The sequence below is a fragment of the Sardina pilchardus genome, chromosome 13 (genome assembly GCF_963854185.1).
Source record: "Sardina pilchardus chromosome 13, fSarPil1.1, whole genome shotgun sequence".
NCBI lineage: Eukaryota > Metazoa > Chordata > Actinopteri > Clupeiformes > Clupeidae > Sardina > Sardina pilchardus.
In genome coordinates, this window is record NC_085006.1 from 10,490,816 (window position 1) to 10,508,632 (window position 17,817).

General features: G+C 45.0%; 1 protein-coding gene across 1 annotated transcript; it reads right to left on the bottom strand.

Annotated features, from left to right (window-relative positions):
* Window positions 1-509: 509 nt before the first annotated feature.
* inpp5ka (inositol polyphosphate-5-phosphatase Ka) lies at window positions 510-17,709 on the bottom strand. The gene is made up of 13 exons (XM_062552065.1): window positions 17,447-17,709; window positions 17,040-17,122; window positions 9,725-9,829; window positions 9,349-9,457; window positions 8,877-8,993; window positions 8,228-8,403; window positions 7,832-7,943; window positions 7,579-7,688; window positions 6,023-6,272; window positions 5,708-5,845; window positions 5,260-5,343; window positions 5,056-5,160; window positions 510-1,440 (listed from the first exon to the last, which is right to left on the bottom strand). The coding sequence occupies exons 2-13, from the start codon at window positions 17,111-17,113 to the stop codon at window positions 1,360-1,362; spliced, it is 1,461 nt and encodes a 486-aa protein (XP_062408049.1). The 5' UTR covers window positions 17,114-17,122; window positions 17,447-17,709; the 3' UTR covers window positions 510-1,359.
* Window positions 17,710-17,817: the final 108 nt, after the last annotated feature.

Sequence of the window (17,817 nt, forward strand, 5' to 3'; positions counted from 1 at the left end):
TCACGGTAACGCTTCCTAGACCAGAGAGGCTGGGATGTTCTTTTGAGATCAGTCAGCGCCTAGACTAGGCCGAAGTAGGCCATGAATTCAAACTGGTTGATTTTGATTCATTGGAGCCACTTAACATTAGCCTGGGAATACCCATACATGTAAACAAATATACAAGAAATAGACAACAATTAAATATTTTCAAATTATTTATTTTTTTAACAGAATTAAGAGTTGCTGCAATTGTGAATATGCAGATGATAAAGCCAAACATAACACTTTATTAAGGTCTGTGAAACATTGTCTACATGACAGAAATAAGAGCCTTAATTTTCTGTTTTGAACATTGCTGAAATTATTACGGTTCTGATATGAATATTAAAGCTGTAACATCAGGTCCTACATTTGTGTAACCATCTTTGAGAAACCGGATTCATTTACAAGAACCAGGCACATAAAATTGTTTTTAAAAAGTGTAAGAAGTTGGACTTATTGCCAAAGCATTACGTCTCAATAGTATGTCGGTTGTATTGTATATCAAATGTATTTTTAATTGATTATTTATTTTTTTCAGCAGCATGAATGACTTAGCTGAGAGGCACAGAAAATGTTTTCTTCTTTAAAAAAAAAAACATAAATAAAACTTGCCTTCAGAATAAAAGCACTGTTTCTGATAACAATATTACTTACTACACCTTTTGATATCATTCATTTTACAGTTGATGTGTTCCAGACACTTGGTTAACTCAGACCATAAGCAAATAAATATACATGTGTATCTTTCATAAATATTTTCGAAAACAACCATCCTTTGCCATAAGCAATATGACTAAAATATATCTGTATATATACATACATATATCTCTCCTATAGCACAGGTAAACTGATAACATCTGTAAAATTGACCTGCTGAAACAAGACCAAATTATACACTGAAATTGAATGGCAAAAGGACTACAAAAGTGCGCTTAACAGATCAAGAAAGATACATTATCTGAGCATACAAAATATCAGTTCTACAGTACTTCCATTATATTCAATTAAAAACACTGACAATCTCAAAAATGGCTGTTTAACTTCCTAACTGGAGTACAGTTACTATAGGCAACTATAGAACCCTATGCAAACATTTCCACCAAACCTTTTAAGAGCCAAGAATGTTAAGGCAAACTGTATGTGCGGTCTCAAATTATTTCCTGTCACTGTAACCGAATGCAGCACGTTAGCATGATAGATTAAAAACTGATGAACTGATTTTCTTTAAAATGCACTTGTTTCCCATAATTCTTGGGTTTCCAAGGTCCGGTGCTGGTTTGGCTCAGCCTACGGACACACGACAGTGATGACGTGGATTTCGTGGGATCGTCCTCTTCAACTTGATACTGCTTGGTCCAATCCGTTGACATTCTCAGGCACCAAACCTTCTTCTATAGCAACTCTAGACTCATGCACCTGTAATGAAGATATTGATCATGTTTTCACAAGCAACAAATATAACCCTGTTTCCAAAAAAGTTGGGATGCTGTGTAAAATGTAAAGAAAAAATACAAAAATTTGCAAAACATGTAAACCATATATTTAACTAATAATTATAGTTAAGACAACATACACATTGGGAAAATATGTACTGTATGTTCATTTTGAATTTGATTTGGCAACTTACTAAATCCTTTTCATGCATTTCTGGAGTCTGCTCCATATAGTAGAATGGAGAGGACACTGTTCTATGATATATAGGATTCTAAACATACAGTGCCTATAGAAAGTCATCATACCCTTTTGAAATAGTTACTTTTTTTGTCTTACAGCCTGAAATCAAAACCTATTTTAAAAACAATCTTTTTCAGTTTTATTCACAAATTTAGCTCTACAACATCAAAATAATGAAAAAAAAGTCAACCGTTCTGAAAATTAATAAAAAATTAAAAACTAGAATAACAGGGTTGGAAAAGTCATTATACCCCTGACTTAATACTTTGTATAGCTTCCTTTTGCTTTCACTACAGCCCTCAATCTGTTTGGATATGTCTCTATTATAGCTTTGCACACCTAGATTGGGGAATATTTGCCCAATATTCCGTGCAAAATTGTTAAAATTCAGTCAAATTGTGTAGGGAATGGCGATGGACTGCTCTCTTCAAGTCAATCCATAGATTTTCTATAGGATTTAAGTCAGGGCTCTGACTTTGCCACTCAAGGATATTCACCAGCCTATCCTTAAGCCACTACTTTGTTCTTTTGGCAGTATGTTTAGGATCATTGCCGTGTTGGAAGGCGAATGCCCTGCCCATATTCAGCTGTCTAGCAGAGGGACACAGGTTTTCCTCAATCATTTGGGTGTACTTGGCAGCATCCATTTTCCCTCCTATCCTGACCAATTGCCCAGTCCCCACTGAAGAGAAACATCCCCACAACATAATGTTGCCCCCACCATGCTTCACACTAGGTATGGTGTGTTTTGGGTGTGTATACTGTGTTTGGTAAGTGCCTGGAGCTCAGTCCAAAAAGTTCAATCTTAGTCTCCAAAAAATTCAATCTTAGTCTCATCTGACCATAAAAGCTTTTTCCACACGGTAGCAGAATATTCCAGATGTGTTTTTGCACTGAACTCCAAGCGCAATGTTTGGTGAAAACCAAACACAGTACACCACCCAAACACACCATACCTAGTGTGAAGCATGGTTGGGGCAACATTATGTTGTGGGGATGTTTCTCTTCAGCAGGGACTGGGCAATTGGTCAGAATAGAAGGGAAAATGGATGCTGCCAAGTACACCCAAATTCTTGAGGAAAACCTGTGTCCCTCTGCTAGACAGCTGAAGATGGGCAGGTCATTCGCCTTCCAACACGACAATGATCCTAAACATACTGCCAAAAGAACAAAGCAGTGGCTTAAGTATAGGATGGTGAATATCCTTGAGTGGCAAAGTCAGAGCCCTGACTTAAATCCTATAGAAAATCTGTGGATTGACTTGAAGAGAGCAGTCCATCACCGTTCCTTACAGAATTTGACTGGATTTTAACAATTCTGCACGGAAGATTGGGCAAATATTCCCCAATCTAGGTGTGCAACGCTATAATAGACATATCCAAACAGATTGATGGCTGTAGTGAAAGTAAAAGGAAGCTCTACAAAGTATTAGGTCAGGGGTATGATGACTTTTCCAACCCTGTTATTCTAGTTTTTATGTTTTTATTAATTTTCAGAACGGTTGACTTTTTTTTCATTATTTTGATGTTGTACAACTAAATTTGTAAATAAAACTGGAAAAGATTGTATTCAAAATGGGTTTTGATTTCAGGCTGTAAGACAAAAAAAGTAACTATTTCAAAAGGGTATGATGACTTTCTATAGGCACTGTAGGTGTGTTACGCATGGAAACAAATGCCTGGTTGGCCTTGGAGGTTCTTTTCAGTATCTCTTTGTCTCCTGGTGCATCTGATGACATTTTGGAGCCCTGATATATTTATTCGCCCACCTCCTTGATCTCTTCCCCATTGAGAGCGATTGATTCTCTGTGCTGATGTTCATTCTCAGATGTTTTGTCTTCTTTGCACTGATTTTGGAAAATGAACGTTCGAAAGAATATCTGGGTTCATTGAATTCAACATAGAACTTTAGAACCTTGAATTGTTGCGGAACGGAATCTTATGTTAGAATGTTCAAAAACCCACACCTTTAAAGGTTAACAGGTTAAGGTGCTGTGTCCACCAACCGCGTTTTTTACAGTCAGAGCGCCCTCAACCTCCTCCTCTCGGCGCTTCGATAAGTGTGTATTGTTGCTAAGTTACCAAAACCAGAGACGGTTTATAACGAGAAGTGCCATTGACGAGCCCGGCGCTGTTCTAAAAGTTGAACAGATTTCAACTTTGAGCACTCTGAGCCGAATGAGATGTGATCACTACATGATCGTCCTTTCTGAGAGCCAACCTGGTCTTTCCGGAATACTTTTTCAGCAACACTGCTGATTCTGTTGAGAATAAGGCGACTGAACACTTTGCTTGTGAGTGAGAGCAGCGTGATCTCCTTTAATTATCACAATCCCCACAAGGTCTCCTTCCCTAGGGAGTTTCAACACAGCTGAAAATAGTCACAAACCCCACTATTGAGCCAAGCTGAGATTTCAGCTTCCCAACAGTCTGGAATCTTCTTAATCGTGCCATTGCCACTAACGCAATCTACTCCATGGATGCTGGATATCGCTCTGTGCACTGATAACGAGTAGGATGGTTCCTCTCTTTTTTAGCCAAGAGGTTGAGGAGTCAATGAATTTACAAAAAGCATTTCAAATTTCGATTGGTCTAGCCACAGAACAGTTTTCCTCTTCATCTTGATGAGACCATTTCTCTACATCCAGATAAGACAGCGACATTTCTGGATCATGTCAAGGTTTCTTCTTTGCATGACATATTTTAAACCAGCATTTGTGGAAGGAACGGCAAACTCTTCATAGGCAATGACCAATAAAGGTTTTTCTGAGCCCATGCGACGATTTTCACGACCGAATCAGGTCTGTTTTAAAGTAGTATAGAGTAGATGATGAAATTGCAATTGAAACTGTAATTTTACATGAGAAGCATTATTCTTGTATTGTTGCATGATTTGCCCACACAGTTCTTCAGAGTGACTAATAGCTCTGCGTCTTTACCTCAGAGAGAGACTGCCCCTCTGGAATTCTCTCCATACCTAATCATGTTGTCAGTTAACCTAATTAAGAGTGAAATGCTCTTCCCTGTGTTGTCTTTAGCATTATTCAACTTCTCAAGCCTTTTGTTGCCCTGTCTCAATGTTTTTGAGATGTACTGCTGGCATCAAATTCAAAATGAACCCAAATCTTCATAACATAGTACAATTAGTCAGTTTCGGCATCAGCATATTGTCCATTTTCCTTAAGTAATTTGCAGATAATAACATTTTTCACATAATCACTGTTTTCATTTACAGTGTCCCAGGTTTTTTGGAAACAGGGTTGTACATTACCCATGTACATTACTCTGACATTTGCATCTCAGTGCATTCTTAAACATTATCTGAGACAATGTGTAGTTTTTAATTAAGTGGACTGACCTTAAATGGTTCGCTGATCCCCACAATGCACTGCAAGTTGCTGCTGAAGTAGCACAGCATACATTCACCACCAAGGACAGGAATTTCATCTTTGCTCACATACACCTGTTATCATTACATGCACAAAGCACATTCAGTTTTAGACAACTTACAAAAAAACAGAACATAATCATGTTGAAGTTTGACTTCATAATTTCACAATACCTGTACACGTTCATCATTAAGAGAGACCTGGTCATCCTTCACCCATGTGTAGGTAATGTAGTCCATTGTGCTCTTGAAACCAACCTAATAAGGTACATAAACACAGACTGTAATTATTCATAAAATACAAAGTAAATATGTATAGTAACTCACTATGAGCTGAAAATATTTCAAATCAACAACCTGCAACTTCTATTGTGCAACACAGTTTATTCAACTTACTAGAGAAACAAAGGCACACACTGTGCATCGCACAGCACATCACACAATTCCATGTGCTGTTGTCCTGTTGTCGCATAATGATCTCACAACAAGCTCAATTTGATGGGCAAATAAACATATACTCTAAATGTACACTGTTGGGCCAGTCAGGTTTAAGGAGCCATTCCATCTTTAACCCAAGCCAGACAGAGTAGTGTGTGAAGAGAGGTGGAGGGGTGTGTGAGACCTTATAGAGTCCAATCCAGTCCCAGGCACTTGAGGGGAAAGGCTGCAGGATGGTGTAGGTCACCATGGCATCAAAGTCTGCGCTCCAGTCTCCCTCCGCACTCACTTGGACCAGTGGGGTGTTGTACATCTTCTTCAGCTGGGACACAGAGGCCAAAGAGTTGAGAGAGACACATGTTTAAGACACATGGTGGGCAAACCTCGGCATACCTACAAATGTCTAAACTATTTATTTCATGCTGCTTAATGTAATGGACATCTGGACTAATTAATCACTGAATCAATTTCAAAGAATCAGAGAGTACAAATGCCTCACCTCTAGATGGAAGGTACCAATGACAGGCTTGTGATCGCTGACGCCATACTCCATATTGGACGTGTAGATGTCCTGTTTCACCTTCAGTGAATGCTCCTCGCCCTCTTCCCCAGCTACCGATGCCTGCTGCTGGGCCTTCTCGGAGCTTCCCGCCTCGCTGCCGTCCCTCTCGTCCTCGGTGGCAGGCGAAGCCCTGGCATTCACCCTCCACAGGATCCGGTCGGTCCACGCTGGCTTTCTCTTCTTGCCACTGAGCAAGGACAAGAGGAGGGGAGCCGTAAGAGGCTTCTCGTGTCATATGAGACAGCGTGCCAAGGCAGGAACCGACAGACACACACAATAGGCACAGACACGGACAGGCATATCAAATGAAATATATTTATACACACACACACACCCAGAGGCATAACGGCAGGTGGTGTATCACTCATTCTAATCCCTACCTACACACGATACACACACAGACACACAGGAGAGTTATTCTGGAAGTGAGAAGTGAGGCTTAGGTGTGTGTGTGTGTGGGAGAGATGGGTAAAAGGAGGATTAGCTGGGCTGCAAACAATACTCTTCACCTGTTTAGCACAAACTTATGAAACAAACTTTTAGAAACACCCGATGACATTTAATAGGATACATTAATATGAAGTGTAGGTTGGTTAAGACCCCTAAGGAATGGGAACAGCTACTCAGTAGGGACATGCACAAGCTTATTATTTCGGATGGAGTGACAGCTAAGCTATTGGCAGCGAGCACTGTTTTAAATGGTGCTTCAAAGTCCAAATACTAGGATGTGATTTACTAAAGCCCAAGGCATGTGCAAAAAATCCCATTATCAATACCAAGCCTTATGATTGGTCACACTGAGTCATTTGAGCCAATCTCAGGTTTGATGTCGAAATGTCTCTCGCTGAGACTTTTTGCACCAACGGTGGGATTTGGCAAATCCAGCTCTGTGGCGAGTGATTTAGCTGGTCCAAATAGCAGTCTTTAGCAGATTGCAATGTTTCACATACCATACCGTTTGAGCGATTATCAAATATTCTTCAAAGAAAAATACTCCAGGGCTACACATGTCTATCAAACCAAACGCCTGATAATCTGAAAGGCACATGCAGCAAAAAAAGAAAATTGCATCTGCAGCAGACAGGCACAAATCAGATCCTCAAAGAACATTACAATCAGCTAGACAGCTTGACCGAACAGCATCACTCCCCCCAGTGCTTCTAGGGGTTTGGTGGAAGGGGGGGGGGGTGTAGAGGAGAAGGAGATGCATATAAGACCAGGGTGATTTGAACTCTTACTTAAAACCCAACAATGTTCTCTGTAGTCTGTAAAAAGGTCAAGCAGAGGACAGGAGATGCTTACTATGGAACACACGGCTGTAAGAGGGAACACCAGAATCAGACTAGAAGGCAATGACATGCGTTGTATAGCTAATGTTCTTTCCCCCTTACAGCACACAGGGACAAGCAACTTACTGGGTTTCAGTGTGTGTGTGTGTGTGTGTGTTTGAGTGTGTTTGTGTGTGTTAGGACACAGGCGAACTTGATAACTACCTGGAGTCATAGTTATCAGAGTGCAGGTCAAATTTATAAGTCGGCTGAAAGTCGAGCGGTCCCTCTTCGAACTCCTGAAGGCTAGCTGCTTGCTGTTTCATCATCGTAAGCTGATGAAATCGCAAACAGGCACATGCACAAGTTGAACATCATCAACACAAACAGCAATGAACACAGTCCAAAACCGGCAAGGAAAGGGATTTGGTTTTTTTGTTTGTTGTTGTGTTTTGCTTGAAATTCAAATGCAGCAAACCTGGTCCTTGGACCATAGGAGGTTGAAGCGCTGGCTGGTGATGCAGGTGCGTAGAAAATGCATTCCATGGTCGGCGATTCGGAAATTCAAATCCCCGAACCAAAAGACCACTCTGAAAAGAAGAAAAGACGGTTATGTAACAGAATGCGATTAAACACCTACACACACAGTTAAATGAGGCCGCTGCCGCTGCAAGTCACGGATGCGTACAGCTCACAGACATTCAAGGCATCACTGATGTTACAGCTAAAACGTGGCCAGGTCTCTTGTACGCAAACATCTGAGAGGAACTGGAATAGCTGGTTCTTAGGTATTGGTGTAAGCACAGCTCCTGCAGAATGACAGATCCCCTACAGGGATAGCTGCGAATACTTTGGCTTGTATGTGTGCACTGACTTGTGATCGAGGATATTCGGCGTGTCCTTTGAGTTGAAGGTCTGATTATCCAGGATGTACTCAAACTCGTCCACCCGCTGCGAGGCGTAGTTCATGTGGGCGGCCAAGTGGCAGTTTAGGAAACACAGCATGTGGCCGTAGAAGGACAAACGCATGGAGACACCTCCCTTGTTTCCCTGAGGCAAACAAAAACAACAACAAATAATAATAAATCATATTATAAATAATATAAATAAATAATATAAATAATATGATATACATAATAATGTCTATTATCATTTATACTATGTAGAGGTGGAAAAGTCCAGCTTCAGAAAGTAAAAGTCGAACCACGTATTGGATCTACTGTAGTTGTGCACTTAACACAGTTGATCTCACCAGTTAGCTACTCTACCTGGTTGAAGAGTTTTGCTAATTACAGTAGAATCAGCTGGTTTAAGTGAATGGATGGCACAGATATGCAGTAGGACTTTTACTTTCTGAAGCTTGACTTTTCCACCTCTGTATAATATAATGTATATTATCATTTCCGTAAAAGTAATAATATTTATACAGTGTGTCATTCCAACTGTAAGTGCAGCTACCAAAGGAATGTGTTTGTGGTTTCCCAATACAATCAAAAGGCAACAGTGATCATATCTGGCCTTACCCAGTAGCCAAACATGCCCGTGCGGGTGTAGGAGACCTGGATGTTTCGGATGAAAGGGACGTGTTCCAGGCGGCAGAAGAAGAGCAGGAGGAGCCCCTGCATCCTAATGGAGGACACCTGGAGCAGACAGGGTAGAACAATAAGGCCTACGGTTCTCCACAGCAGCTCATTGTCCATGGTGTTTGCCAGGACCAATCCTCTATCAATACACACCTCATGTTACAGCATATTGCGTAAAAAGGCTCAACAATGTGTAATAGCTAAAAGATATTTAAGCACTCTGGCCTGTTCACCTCCAGACACCCTCGTGATTGACTTAAACACCATTATCCATAATTCAGAATGCCTTGCACAAGAGTGCACCACATTCTTGCGTTCCTACTCAGTGAATACAATGCAAGTGTATTCTCACATTGTCGGCAACAGCAACTAACAGCCCTCAGCTGAACAATGCTCGGGAGAGAACCGGTACCTTTACGTAGCCCAGCGGAGCTAGCGTGTTCATGAAGAGATGGCTCCAGGAGTCATCAAAGGCCAAGTCGGTCACAAACTTCAGAGGGGCAGCTCTCACTTCCTGGAGTCTGAAAACACAGAGAATGGTTTCTTCCTCTCAGGGGAAGATAATCTTTTCAAGTTCAGATGACTTGATATGACTGATAAGGAAAATGTTTTTGTTGTCCTTTGAATTTGAATTATGTCATTTGAATCTTTCAGACATTTATTTATAGTCTAAAGATGCTGTTATATAATGCTGTATAATGCTTTATAATGCGGCATAATGCTGAGAAAAGGGTCTTTGTCCGAAATAATCGTAAATCTTGCCACTGAGCCGCTGTTCTGAGACCCACCCTATCACATAAAGATCTGGAGTCTTTGGGGAATGTAGCTTGAGCAAGGAGATGACGTCATCTGGAGGCTCTGCTGTCGCCACGTTCCATGTGACCATATGTAACCTGAAGAATGGAAGGACACAAACAAACACACACTGCAAAGATCACTAGCTACTCACACCTGTCACATTGATTGTTGGAACAGAATTGTTCTTAAAAGCCCAAGAAAATATGAGGATGTCTTTCCACATTGACAATCTCCCTCAATTTCTGATTAAATGCTTAGCTGAATACTTATCCAAAGTATGTCTAAGCCAGGCTAAGGCTTTCTTTGTCCTCAAATAGCGCTCTAGTGTAACAAAAAGCTCCATTTAGGGTAATGAGGTCAAGGAATAACAAGTGCAACATAGATTAAGATCTGAAACAATTCAATCCATTTGGTCTGATCGGGTTTCAGAGAACCAGATTATAATCTGTCCGAGGGGAGGGAAAAGACCTCTTCCAAAACGTGAGAAGCAAATTGCATCCCCTCACAAAAATAGAAATACTACTGTTACACACAGACATTGATGAGTGCTCACTGCAGTCCTAGTAAAGGCAATTGAGCTTGAACATGCATCGCTAAATTCTGCAGTGTGAACACAGACACGCTTGTACAGAAAGACAGAGGAATCAAACAAGAGCACGGGAATCAACCTGAATTGGTCTTTCTTCGGTTTGGAGGCCTTCTTTCCACAGAGAAACAAAGCCCCCTCTAACTTTTTCTTCATCTCCGCCTGCAGCTTGCTGTTGGACTCCAGATCGTCAACACAGGTCATGAGCTGGGCAACACGATTGCGCAGCTGCACTCGACTGTCTGTGGAGTGAGTGGTCGTGCTGGCCAAGCTGTCTGCACGCACTCGCATTTTGGCGTCGAAATAACGGGCGATGTCATCCATGATGAGTTTTTTTTTTTAAGTGGTGTATCAGTGAGAGAAAGGTTAACACACAGCCAGTCTTCAGTCTCCGCAACTCAGAGCAAGTTCCTCCTTCTGTGCACTGGTCCCAACTTGAATATGTTCACTTGCCGTCAAGGTGGTGTAGCCTTGCTCAAGGTATTTAAGCGATTTTACCTCAACAAATTGCTAGAAATGTAATCCATGTCTCAGTCATTAGAAAAAAAATCAATCCAATCAATTCCGCTTCAATTCTGCTTCACACTTCAATGTGTCGAAAGTCGAAACTACAAAAAGCCCCTCTTTTTTTTTTCACTCACAGCTGCTGCTAATACACTTCCACACAGTGACAAGGTGAGGGAAATTTCCTGGCAAACGCACCAAGCTCAGTCCATTCAAATGGAAGGGGCTTTGAGGGTGGGCTGGGTTTTTGGTAGATGGAAGTGTGGAGTGAGGGCTTATGTGAGTAATCTTTTCTCAGGGCAGGGGGTGGGGGAGCTTGGAGCATGTGAGTCTCTATGCAATCCCAGTGTAGGGCAGTCTGACAACTCTAAACCTGTACACAACTCACATGACCACAGTAAGGGTTCCTAGCATAATAGTAACAAAACTGCATGCAAATACAACACAGAGGGGTGGTTAAAACTTAACCAAGTCTGGGTGTTGATTTTGAAAGAACAGCACAATAGAGCAACACTGTGTGCAACAAGTGTTTCTCTTTCGGTCGACTCGTTCGACACAGACCGTGACTCTATGGGATAGCGCCCTCGCGCGACCGCTCTTGAAGCCTTTTTAAACACGCCTATTGGCGGAGAGAGCTGTCACTCACAGGTAGCCCCGCCTACCTATTATAAATTACAGTGACGCTCGCTCCTCTTCACATTTTTCGCTCTTCAAGACTCGCTAAAGAAGCCGTAACGAAGAGTTACTACCCACGCCAACGAATTCTACTTTGAGTGTTCCGGCTAAACTGTTTCCTTGGGGAAGAAGCTTACTCGACCCCACGAAACGTCGGGACATTAGTTAAGGAAGAAAGAAAGAAAAGAAAAAGAACAAGAAAAAAGGACAGTTCGAAATATCTGGCCGCGTCAGCTCGCCTCTTTTCGAACTTTAGCTAATTGCTAACGTTGCCGTGTAGCCTGGAGACTAGCCGCGTTGCCCGCTTCTCCACTAGCTATAACCTGCAACTAGATATTCCCTTCAATTAAGCCATGCATTCTGCGGTACGTCCCAAACTTCGACTTTGCCCTAATGCTTGTGGCCACTCGATTGAGAGGAAGGATACCCATGCCGCCTGCGTCTTCTGCTTGGGGCTCCAACATGCCCGAGAGGCCTTGGACAACCCGCAGGGATGCGCTGCCTGTTCTCGCTTCGGGCTCAGAACACTACAGCGCCGGTTTGACGATTTTGGACTCAATCTCCCGACTCAGGACAGTTCGGACCCCCTGCTCTCCGAACTCGTAATGAGCGAGGAGGACGAGGCTCAGCTCCTCAACCTGTCTGGGTCGCAAGGAGCCTCCTCCACGGCGCGTCCATCGCCGATGCCACTCCCCGCTCTGGAAGCGCTGGAGTACTCTTCTGAGGAGGACGTAGCAATGGAGGAGTGTGTGGACGGCGAACTGCTTTTCCCCCCCTCTCAGCCCGCACCGGCCTCGACTGCTGCGTCGGTTATGGGGGAGTCTGCTACGGCGGAGTCTCACACCACAGCGGGCAAGCTGTTCCTTGCCACGTGCCAACGCGCTGCTAGCCGGCTTGGCGTCAAGTGGCCGCGTCCACCGCCGACGCCTGTGATCAACAGGCTAGATGGGAATTTCCTCCCCCCTCCATCACCTGCTCCCAAGCCTTCGGTCCCCCCGTTCCAGGACTGTCTGGACGACGTGGCGAAGACCTGGGGCAAGCCGTTTTCTAACCGGGTGGTCATCGGTGGTTTCGGCTCTCTAACGGAGATGGAGGGCGCCGCTGAGAGGGGGCTGCTGGATTGTCCCAAGGCTGAACAGTCACTGGCGTCCTACCTGGCTCCGGACACCAACATGGGCTTGACCGCGTCCTCCCAACTGCCGCACAAGCAGCCTAAATTCACCTCCCAGCTACTGGAGAAGAACTACAAAGCTCTTGGTCAGGCAGCCCGAGCTCAAAACACCGTGTCGCTGCTCCTCGCCTATGTGGCTGAGTTGCAGGCTGAGATGGGTGTAGCCCTCGAAGAAGGCAAACCGTTGAAAGACTTGTGGACTGAAATCCGCACCGCGATGGACTTCGTCATGAGGTCCACGCGCTGTTCCAACCAGGCTGTCGGGAGGGCTATGGGGCTGACAGTGGTAGCCCAGCGACATCTCTGGCTCAATCTGTCTAAGGTCCCTGACAAGGATAGGCACGCCTTCCTGGACGCCCCTGTGGACCCCAGCGGATTGTTCGGTTCGGCGGTCCAGGCCATGCAGACCCGCTGTGAGTCTAAGAAGAAGGAGAACGAGGCTTTCAGCTACCTCCTCCCCCGCAGACTTGCCCCGTCGACCTCGACTTCGGCTGCTGCACAACGCTCTCACTCGCCACAGCCTGCTGAGCCCGCACGCCAGTGGCCGAGCAAGCGTTTTCAGTCGACGACACCCCGCCAGTCCCAGCCACAGCCACAACCATCCCCCGCGGTGGTGCAGGGCGCCTGGGCACGACGTCCGTCGATCCAGCTCGACGCCGACACTGGCCGTCCGCCACGCCGTGGCCCAATGGCTAAGAAAAAGAAACCGGCGTAGCGGGAGTGCGAGCCCCGCACATACATGCGAGGTGTCGGGCCGGCTATATCACGCCTTGCCCGACACTCATGCATAACCCCCCCACGCTCAGCTCTGGGGGAGTTCATCGTGTCACACAAGCACATGTCCCTTGTACGTGACAAAAATAAAGGCTTCATGCCCACAAGTGTCCCCTCACTCAGATTATCTAAGTCCCACGGTTACTCCTCTGGGTTTAGATCAAACACATACTTGTCACCCCACAAACACAAAATCCCTGTCTGTGGTGAGAATAAAATCAGCGCACCCACACGGTTGCTCTGTAATGAATCCCGTAGCCTTAAGTCACTTGGGACAGTCGAGATATTCGACCGACTTTCAGATTACCGCCCCGCTTCGCACTTGCCTTCGCCTCTTAGGCTTGATGGCATCAATGATAGCAGTAGTGCCACTGGGCCAACTGTTTATGAGGGATATGCAAAGATGGGTGTTCTCCCTGGTCTTGTGTGCGGAGCGGGGCGCACACATGAACAAAATGATATCCGTCCCGACATCGTGCATGCAAGCACTGTGAATGTGGCGAGACCCCTCGGTGCTGTCGCGGGGTGCTTCAATGGGCCTGATAGCTATGCGCAAAGTGTTAACCACGGATGCGTCGTTGACCGGCTGGGGCGCCACTCTAGAGAACTGGGCTGTGGGCGGCTCATGGTCAGCTCTGCAGAGCCAGCTTCATATAAATGTTTTGGAACTGTTGGCAGTGTTTCTGTCTCTAAAACATTTTCTCCCAATTCTATCACGACAACATGTATTGATCAACACCGACAATACAGCTGTATCATACATAAATCGTCAAGGGGGGCTACGGTCACTTCGCCTTCACCGTCTTGCCTATGCCGTTTTGACGTGGTCAAACGCTCATTTGAAATCGCTCAGGGCCACTCCTGTCCCGGGACGATTGAACATAAGGGCAGACAGACTGTCGAGAGCCTCCCTTTCCAACCAGGAATGGAGGGTTCATCCATCAGTAATAGAACACCTAATATGGGCTCGGTTCGGACGGGCGGAGATCGACTTGTTTGCGTCGAAGGAGAACACGCACTGCGAACTGTTCTTCTCCATCCTGGACTGGGACGCACTGTTGGGCACGGATGCGCTGGCGCATACGTGGCCGAATGTCCTTCTCTATGCATTCCCCCCAGTTCACCTGGTCCCGAACGTGCTGACGAGGGTGAGGGACGGGGGCTTCACCTTGATATTGATCGCCCCGTGGTGGACGAACAGGCCATGGCTGGCGGAAATCTTCCAGCTCTTGGTCGGAGTGCCTTGGCGCCTCCCCAACCACACGGACCTCCTGTCTCAGATGGGAGGAGAGCTCCTCCATCCGAACCCGTGCATTTGGAACCTGTACGCCTTCCTCGTGAGCGGGAAGCGCTGAGCTCCGCAGGGCTGCCGCAGAATGTTATCGCAACCATTCAGAGTGCCAGAGCCTCCTCTACGAGGTCTCTATATGACTTAAAATGGTCAGCATTCGAAAAGTGGTGTGACCATAGAGGCATTGTCGCTTTCCAGTGCTCGATCGCGACAGTGCTTACGTTCCTTCAAGAACTGTTTGAACAAGGCAAAGCTCACTCGACGCTTAAAGTCTACTTGTCAGCCATTTCAGCCTGTCATGTAGGCTATGACGGCGTCTCCCCTGGAGCACACCCTCTTGCGAGCAGGTTCCTTAAGGGCGTCCGCCGCCTCCGTCCGGCGGCCAGACATAATTTTCCGACTTGGGACCTGGCCATGGTGCTGGACGCTCTTTGCGATGCACCATTCGAGCCCTTGCAGCAAGCGGACATAAAGGTTGTTTCCTATAAGACAGCGCTCTTGCTCGCACTCGTTTCCACCAAAAGAGTGAGCGAGATTCAAGCCCTCTCCACACATCCATCATGTTTGGAGTTCGGTGCAGGTGGCGACAGTGTTACATTACGACCTAACATTGCGTTCATGCCTAAAGTGCCTATGTCTTATGGCTGCTCTGATCTGCGGCTCTCTTCCTTTTGCCCCCCTCCGTTTTCTTCGGAGGTGCAGGAGAGACTTCATGCGCTGTGCCCTGTCCGTGCATTACGCGTGTATTTGGAAAGGACCGAATCTTTCCGACGCAGTGAGCAACTGTTTGTGTGCTTCGCAACTGGGGCTAAGGGACGCGCACTCTCTACACAGAGACTGTCCCATTGGATTGTGGAGGCTATATCTATGGCCTATCGGGCCAAGGGTAAGGATTCCCCTGGTGCGGTCAGAGCGCACTCCACTAGGGGTGTGGCTGCGTCCTGGGCTGCCTTTCGAGGTGTGCCTATTCAGACTGTATGTGCGGCCGCTGGCTGGGCTTCCTCACATACTTTTGTTAAGCATTACCGCCTTGATGTTACGGCGCCGGCTGTTGCGCACGCTGTACTCGGGGTGAGTGGGCCGGGGCTTACGGACACTGCTTAGTGCAGGACTCAGTTGGCTCCGGTTATAGTCATGTTGTACCGGCTGGGCATCAGGGGCGTTTTTAAGGCTCCCATAGAGTCACGGTCTGTGTCGAACGAGTCGACCGAAAGAGAACGTTAGGCTATTTCATAGCCACGGTTCTCTGAGGGAGATGAGTGAGACACAGACCAACGATGCCCCTTCTGCATGCTCGTCTTGAAGAAGCTGGTCAATGTGAAGAGGAGCGAGCGTCACTGTAATTTATAATAGGTAGGCGGGGCTACCTGTGAGTGACAGCTCTCTCCGCCAATAGGCGTGTTTAAAAAGGCTTCAAGAGCGGTCGCGCGAGGGCGCTATCCCATAGAGTCACGGTCTGTGTCTCACTCATCTCCCTCAGAGAACCGTGGCTATGAAATAGCCTAACGTTACGACATCTGCCACAGGAACAGTAAACAGAGCGGGCAGAGCTAGAACTGAGGAACAAGACTCACAGCTCTTGGTGTTGTAGCATCTAGATCAATGGTAACGTATGGGCTATAGCCATAGATTGTAAGGAATCATTTTGAAAGAGGAGTTTGTCTATCAGCTTCCCATTTAGAAGCAGATGTGTAGCTAACATTAGATGAGGTCTCATATTCTCCATTAAACCTTGAGTCAGAGTGAGTCAATGGTTCCCCCTGTGCAAAATCGAGTAATCTACTCAAAACATCAAAAGGAAGCCTTTTAGCCCTTTTAGAGTTGAGAAACCTTATCATAGTAATCTCATTTTATAAGATGCTGAATGTTTTTGTAATGATTCCATATCACAGCACAGGTAGCTGAAAATGTTGGGTTTTGCAATAAGGAAAAATAAGCATAATTCTCTCCCATCTAACAAAGCAACGACAGCGGTTTGTGGTTACATAATACATGGTAACCAAAATCTATCCTCTAAACTTTAAACTTTTAAACACTTATCTGTGTTTGTTTGTATATATGTATGGATGTATGTATTGATATTTATGTATCTATTATTATTTATTTGGAAAACAGTTCAAACTGAGCTCGTTACTAAGAGTAACGAGCTCAGTTTGAACTGTTTTCCAAATAAATAATAATAGATACATAAATATCAATACATACATCCATACATATATACAAACAAACACAGATAACATAACATAACATAACAGATAGCTATCAGTTTGCAGACAGTTTGTAGACAGAGTAAGATTCCGTTACCTGAATGTATGCATGTCGCTCCTACCGTCCAAGCTCATTGCTTCCAGACTGTCTGACAGGACCTCTTGCTCCATCCCATTCACCTGCAACATTCACATTTTGGACAGTTGCTCACTGACAATGAATCAACCACACTAAACTCCCGAACAGGCTACTTGCTATACACCAAGTTTCGAGGTTAAACATGCAACATCAATACACAAAATCTATCAGGAAATTACACCTGACTGCTCTGTATATGGGTACATTAGCTCATCTGTTAACTAACGTTAACATTAGAGTTAGCTAGTATGCTGTTGATGCTGAGGCTGGCTTTTACTATCTGAAGTGGCCATACAGCACACTTGCATAAATTGCATCAACACCACCAAAAACAAATAAGCATAGGAGACACATCACATCCATACCTAGACTGATTAAATGAAATGGAGTGTTGTTTGGTAGGCTAACTTGCCAAACGCTAACTTTAACTGGCTTATCACGACGCAAACTACTTATGACTAGCCTCCTAGTTAGCCATTTCTCTACATAGCCAACTACACCGTAATGTCAGCATCACTGTGAATTGCCCTAGGATATATCAAGACTATATAATTGGGCTTACACCCCAACTGTTGGCTGCTACTACAACTAGCTCTCTCTCACTTCCCTCTTCAACGTTTGTTTAGTTTTCACACTTCCTGTTCAACGCTGGCCAGTCGCGCCCGCGCCTTAAAGCGACAACAACCTCAAAATAAAATTTGCACTACTGACCATAAAAAGAAAATGCGGTCATCCG